At 40.1% G+C, this 7297-nt stretch overlaps 1 protein-coding gene across 1 annotated transcript in view; it reads left to right on the forward strand.

Annotated features, from left to right (window-relative positions):
• CEP290 (centrosomal protein 290) overlaps positions 1-7297 on the forward strand; it is a 69504-nt gene that overhangs the window by 61102 nt on the left and 1105 nt on the right. The window contains exons 49-53 of the mRNA XM_040981100.1: positions 296-468; positions 2942-3083; positions 4480-4553; positions 5134-5228; positions 7145-7224. Of these exons, the coding sequence (XP_040837034.1) occupies positions 296-468; positions 2942-3083; positions 4480-4553; positions 5134-5228; positions 7145-7224 (564 nt within the window). The remainder of the gene's footprint in view (positions 1-295; positions 469-2941; positions 3084-4479; positions 4554-5133; positions 5229-7144; positions 7225-7297) is intronic.

A 7297-nucleotide genomic window follows, 5' to 3' on the forward strand; every position in this document is an offset into this window, starting at 1 on the left:
CAAGCAATGCCAGTACTCTAAAATATTATAGAGAAGCAAAGCGACTAAAGGAACACTAGAGTAAAATACTTAGGAGCATATTTTTCCAACCACATTTACATGATCAGATCATTTTCTTGTTTCCTGTTTTAGAGGAAAAGAAATACTAGATTTTCAGTGAAATTTGAATCCATATTAATTTAGAACTCCATGTTACCTTTTCCTTATGGTTTGTAGTGATATATTTTTAATACGTTGCCTCCATAAGGATAATGTTACACTTTGTCATAAATCACTAATTAACTTATAATGACAGGAGACTGAAGCTGCAGAGAAATTACGGATAGCCAAGAATAATTTAGAGATTTTAAATGAGAAAATGACGGTTGAACTAGACGAGACTCTGAAGAAATTACAGCTTGCAGAAAGTCGAGGACCGCAGCTTGAAGGTGCTGACAGGAAGAGTTGGAAGTCAATCGTCTTAACAAGGTAGGAAGAAAGAGTTTACCACTTATAGAAAATTTAATCAATCCTGATTTTGATAGCACTGCTTTAAAAGAAGGTGGCATTATTCTAAATAATCTAGTTTTACTTTCCTTCTTCCATGAAGTTTGGTTGTTTAACATGACACTCAATTTTTTTCCTGTCCTAGAATTGCTAAATATCCATGCTTCCTTCCTTCCTCCCTCCCTTCCTTCCTTCCTTCCTTCCTTCCTTCCTTCCTTCCTTCCTTCCTTCCTTCCTTCCTATGCTTGACTATAGAGGGAACAGAACTGAGGCTGGGCTAATATCTTGCAGGTGGGTTTGCATAATGAAGTCAGTCGGGGACCTAACATGACACTGCCCATTGCCACTATAATCAGAAGTGGTCCCTCATGACCAATGCATCATTAGAACGGCTCTGATGTCATTTCAGTCTCTGGTCTTAAATGCCTATGTTAAGGAAGCTGATGGTGGTCAGCGAGATCCTTCCCAGGTTCTCATTATAAAGCCTTCCTGGATGAGACTGTACTCTCTACTATCCATCCAGCATGTCTGCTGCTTCCCTCCCTTCTCCAGAGGTGTCTTTGAGAACTGCATGGTCCATACCTGTTCTGTGGAATGGTTCTGATGAGGAGTGGGATGGCAGCCTCTGCCCCTGTGACTGGAATGAATGTCTCAGATAGCAGCCACGTCCCAGAGTGGGGCTGCTGCACTCCACATGCCCTTGCCAGCCAAGTGTAAGGAGAAAAAAACAGGTTAAGCAGCACATTAGGGGGCCCTGATACCAAAACGTACTCGGCCAACTTCTAGCCCTGACTTTTGCTACCTATAAACAAGTAGAGTTGTTCTGTTAGAATTAGCATTGGGATAAATAAAGTGAGTGTGCTAGGAGTGAGGGAGAAAGGAGTCCCTTGCCTTCCTGGTCCCTGGTACTGGCTCTCAGCCAGCCACCCAACAGCCAGCTTTTGGCTATTCATTTGTTTGGGGATCCAGAAAACATTTCAAGTCACTTTGAGTTTTATTTGTTCAGCAGATGCTTTTAAAGTACCTGCTGTTACATGTTGGATGTATCTCTAAAAAGCTCATTTTGCCTAGCTTCCTGCAGAGAACCAGGTAGCCTCCATGGCTTTGCAAGACTTAATTCTATGACCTCAAGTACATTTTCTCTCTCTGGAGCCTGAAGAGTTTTTTTTTTAAAGATTTATTTTGTTTTTGTTGGAAAGTCAGATATACAGAGAGGAGGAAAGACAGAGAGGAAGATCATTTGCCTACTGATTCACTCCCCAAGTGGCTACAACGACCAGAGCTAAGCCAATCCAAAGCCAGGAGCTCAGAGCTTCTTCTGTTTCGCCCACACGGGTGCAGGGTCCCAAGCTTTTGGGCCGTCCTCGACTGTTTTCCCAGGCCGCAAGCAGGGAGCTGGATAGGAAGTGGACTGCTGGGATTAGAACTGGCGCACATATGGGATCCTAGTGTGTGTAAGACAAGAACTTTAGCCACTAGGCTACCATGCCGAGCCCCACCTGAGGTTTTTATTCATGGGAATGATAACCCCTGCCCTTTCTGTTCTAAAAAGGCTTTGTGTAGCTGTAAAATAAATTTTAAATATAAAAAGCATTTATAAGGTTTATAAACAGTTGGGTAAACTGTTGACAGTGTCCGTTGAGGAAGATGACTGCATTTTATATTATTTATGTCCTTTTAATCTGAGAACTGAACAGGCTTACTGAGCATAGGATGTCAGTAAACCACTTACTAGGACGTCAGTGAACCGTTTTGAAGAAGACATCGGTCTGTATAGAACCCACTTGACAGAGGTAGGCTTGTTCTGACACTGGCTTCTTTTGAGGTCTGGAGCTGAGGTTTTATACAAGTCATAAATCAGCTCAAGTCATCTCTGTTGGGATCCATGAAATAGGCCTTGTCATGCAAAATGCCTTATAGTTACTCTGTTAGTTATTAAAGTAACTTACACATGTTTTCTGTCAGTTCTAACCCACTGCTAAGATATAGGGCAAAAATGATAGGAGGCTGATTTAGGTATGAATGATCAGAGAAAATGCTCTGCTTGATTCACTTTAAACAGGTAATTAATCAGAGATGGAGTGAACTTCTGATATTTTACCATTAAGCTTTGGTAGATAACTTTTGTGAGTTTAAAAACATTATATTCTAATATAATTTTCTAAGATCTAGTAAAAGCTGTTTGAGTGTTTTAAACAATCGAATTGTTCTTTCTGATAATGTCCATCGCAGCTTAACCACCATGCCACCATGCCAGCCCCAACTGGCCTAAAAGTGTACTTACCCCTTACTGTCCCTATAATGCTAACTATATATACAGCTCAAGATTTGACTACAAGAAGCATTATCTTCAGGAGCCTTAATTTAGGACAATAATTTCAACTGACCTACAAGTCAGTGAAAGAAATTATTTCCCATATCTATGCTATTTTTATTTTTCTGTACTTTCTTTCAGGATGTATGAAACGAAATTGAAAAAATTAGAAACTGATATTGCCCAAAAAAATCAAACTATTACTGAACTTAAGCAACATGTGAAAGAGGCAACAGAGAGAGAACAAAAAGCCAAGAAATACGCTGAAGACCTTGAAAGACAGGCAAGTGATATCCTCGCTCCTTACTTGAGAAAATAGTGTATCTCAAGCATCTTCATGGATTGTCTTGTGTAGATAAAATGAATCCTTGATTAATTCTTCCCATAAAAGCCCATATAATTGAATGGCCCAATCCAACTGAATGATAGGACCATTTGCCCACTTGTCTAAGGCATCAACTTTGATGGTCACTGACTTCATGCTTTCTCTCATTTGCCACATTTTCAATCATTAAATTATGGCATTTAAAAAATATATCCCAACTCTGACCACTTCTCAGCCTGCCCATCACTAACAATCTTTTTTTCTTCTTTTGAAAGACTTACTTATTTATTTGAAAGTCAGATTTATAGTTGAGAGGGGCAGCTAGAAAAGGATAGCTTCCATCCACTGGTTCATTTCCCAGATGGCTGCCATGGCTAGAGCTGGGACAGGCTGAGGCCAGGAGCCAGGAGCTCCTTCCTCATCTTCCATGTGACCGACACTGCCCAGACGCTTCAGCTGTCTTCTGCTGCTTTTGCAGGTCATCAGCAGGAGGCTGGTCAGAAGCAAACAGCTGGTGCTTGAAGTGGTGCTCTTATGGGATGCCTGTGTCTCAGGAAGCACCTTTGTCCACTACTGTCCACTACGCCATGATGCCGGCTGCCATAGCTATCAGATCTATGCAGGCTGCTCTCTCATGCCTGAACAATTCTGATCATTTCCTGTTTTCTTCACTTTCATGACAAACCATGTCAGTCCTATCCTCCTCCATATTTTCCAGTGATTTGCCATGTCCCTAGTATAAAACTTCAAGTTCTTTTCATAACCCGTAAGGAAACACATAAATGGCACCTAATTTTCTCTCCAGTCTCATTCACATCCATTTAACCACATTAACATTCCTCTACTCCTTTGAACAAAACAGCCTTGTTCAAACTTCAAGTGCTTGCTTATTTTCTTTGTTTAAACACTATTAACTCCCCAAATCTGATAGCTCTCTCCCACCCTTCACATCTCTTCCTCAGTGATGGCTCCTTGGGTGTATTTTCCCTAACTAATCCTCTGGCACCTTGCATCGTCTTCCCCTTCCCCTGGGTGACTGCTGCTACCTGTCCTTCCCTTCTGGCAATATTAGCACATCAAATGTGCATTGCTCATCATTCCCTTCTATAAATGTTAAGGACCGTGTGAGAAGAGATTTTACCTGTTGGCTATACCCTCTGTACTCAGGGCTATCCTGAGGAATCATTTCCTCAGGAACTGTTTGTTGCGCTAATGAGTAATGAACTGAACATAGAAATACATATATGTATGTTTTTGAAAGCCCAACTTAATACTATGCTTTATTAAAATGAGTATCTTTGTAAAACCTCTTATTTCCCTATCAAGCTTTATCTTTTTTCCATCATGTCCACAGATAGAGGTTCTCAAATGTGTTCCTGATGATATCAAGACAGAGGAAGACCTTAAACGAGAGCTTCAAGTTCTTAGGTATGTTAAAAGCTCACATGTCTACTTTGATTTCCTATTTTCTTCCTTTTTATAAAACCAAATTTGGCTAACCAGATTTGCTGTATTGAGACATGAATTCTCTTTTGCTACCTATAATGTTCTCCGGGTCTTTATTTCATCCCTCTATTGTCATTCAGCTTATCTTGTACATAACGGGTACTAAAAAAAAAAGTAAATCTGAGTTTCCAGTTTCTAATATTGTTTAAGCTTTTCTAACTGCATAGCATGAACTGAGCCTTAGGTTCCCAGAGGTAAACACTAATGACAGAGAGAACAAGTATTTCTTCACTGTCAGGAGTCTCTCTGGCCACTTTCATTGGGCTTCTTTTATCAGAAAAGCTACTCTTCCAGATAAAGTCACATCAGTTATCAAGGGAAACATGAAGACTTTTGATTTTGATCGAGAATGCAGTATTTCGGCATTATGAGTAAATAAATGAACACATAATGGCCTATTCTGTGTACTGCACTGTATTAATTCATAGGAAATGAGTGGATTTTGTGCAGCAATGTCTGTTGGTTTGTGTTTTTCAACATGTCATTTATCATTGTATTGCAGATTAGCTAATAGCCAGTTGGGTAAAGACAAAGCAGATTTGATTCTTCAGATAGAAGCTAACAAGGACCAACATGGAGCAGAACGTGCTGTGCCTGGTAATATGTCTTCCAAAATGTTAGCTATCCTAACAATTTGAATTAGGGCTGTCCTTTTTTTTTTTCTATTTATTTATTCAGATTTCACTTAAATTAGATCCCTGATAGGAAGTTTAGAAAACCGTCATCACCTTGCTTTAAAAAGACTCCCATTGGGCAGGTGCAATGGTGTGGTGGGCTAACCTTCTGCCTATTGCACGAGAATCCCGTTTTGGTACTGGCTCATTTCCTGGCTGCTCCTCTTCTAATCCATCTTCCATCTGATGGCCTGGAAAGGAGCAGAGGATGGTTCATGTGCATGAGCCCTGCACCCATTTGGGAAATCCAGAAGAGGCTGTTGGATTCAGATTGGCTCAGCTCCTACCACTGTGGCCATTTGGGGAGTGAATCCAGAAGTTGGAAGATCTCTGTCTCCTTTCCCCTCTCTGTAACTCTTGCATTTCAAATAAAAATAAATCTTTTAAAAAGTATTTCCATTAAGCCCTTTAAATTATTATTACTGTAACAAGAGTGAATACCCAAGTGTTTTTCTCCTTCTGTTACTGGTTTCATCACAATATAAAAGTAAGGAAGGAATATAAGAATATTAGGTCAATTTCTTCCAGTTGCACTATAGTTCTTTTTTTTCACCTTCTGATACACTTCCATAGGAAGTGGGATTTTCCTTCACACTTCCACAGATCCCCTCCACCTCACTGAATCTTCTCATAGTATGATCCTTCATAAAAAGTAATAAGTCGATCATTCTGCTCTTTATCCTGACAATGATAGAATCCATCATCCTAATGTCAAGATATATTTAACAGTCTCATTGAGAGTCCATTTTTGATTTGAGAGTAGAGATATATATTGCATTGTATCTTCACATTTGGGTATGATGGTCCCTATTACACAGTTACTACACATCCCCTTAAACAAAAAGCCATAAAACAGAGGAAGAATCCTCATCTTGTTTACTTAGCGACCTCTAACATACAACCCAAGGAATGGTAGTCTCCTGACCATTAGAGTACATATTATCTCTCCCTTCCTTGAGGATTGCTGAGGAGGGACTGTCCTTTCCTTAGCGGCACGAGGAAGACTTGCAAAGAGCAAGCGTTAACACTTGAGTGAGCAAACTGAACCCTGCACGTTAGTGGGTTGAACAGCCATGCCCATTGAGATTCTAGGAGTAGATGTCAGGAAAGAATTTCAGGTTACTCTCAGGTACCTTTATTTCAACATCCATGTTTCGTAATTTATCTGAAAGGCAGTTAGTCAGGGGGAAAGGTCTTCCCTTTGCTTGTACATTCCCCAAATGGTCCCAACAGGTCACCTACTTGGGTTCAACTACTTGAGCCATCTTCCGCTGCTTTCCCGGATGCTGTAACAGGGAGTTGGATCAGAAATGGAGCAGCTGAAACTCCAAGCTGGCACTGCTAGAGATGCCAGTGTCACTGACAGTACCTTCATCCACTAGGACCCAACATTGGTCCTTGAACATCTATATTTCCTGATTGGTTTACTGTCATTTCAGTTGTCTATCAGATTTTGTTTTTATCAATATACACAATGTATTCAAGTACTAGGACTATTAATTTTTTGATTATTGCTTTCTAGGGCAATGTCTCGTGCTTTATAGCTTCCTTTATGAATGTTTTATTTACTTTTCTAACATGAAAAGCAGGCAGAGCGAGGTCCAGAGATTCTCACTCGCTGGTACATTCTCCCAGTGCTTGCCACCTCGAGAACGGCCCATGTCCGGGGCAGGAAACTTGCTGTGGAATTCTACACATCACAGCCTGAAGAGGGGGTCAACTGCCACATTCATATTTTTTCAGGCTCTAGTTTTCAGCCTATTCTCCAAAACAAATTCTTTGTCTTGAACTTACTCCACATGGAAAAAAGCTGAGTCTAATCTTTATCATTTTTGACAGATACTGATCAACTAAAGGAAACGGTAAAAGACCTAAAGGCACAGCTTAAAACAGAAAATCTAGAAAAGCTGCAGTTAAAGGTAATTATATAATTATATCTAATTTTGTATATTGTTTTATGAAAACTACTTGATTTATTGTCTTTCGGTTTTA

The sequence above is a fragment of the Ochotona curzoniae genome, unplaced genomic scaffold (genome assembly GCF_017591425.1).
Source record: "Ochotona curzoniae isolate NIBS_2020 unplaced genomic scaffold, NIBS_Ocur_1.0 contig_1014, whole genome shotgun sequence".
NCBI lineage: Eukaryota > Metazoa > Chordata > Mammalia > Lagomorpha > Ochotonidae > Ochotona > Ochotona curzoniae.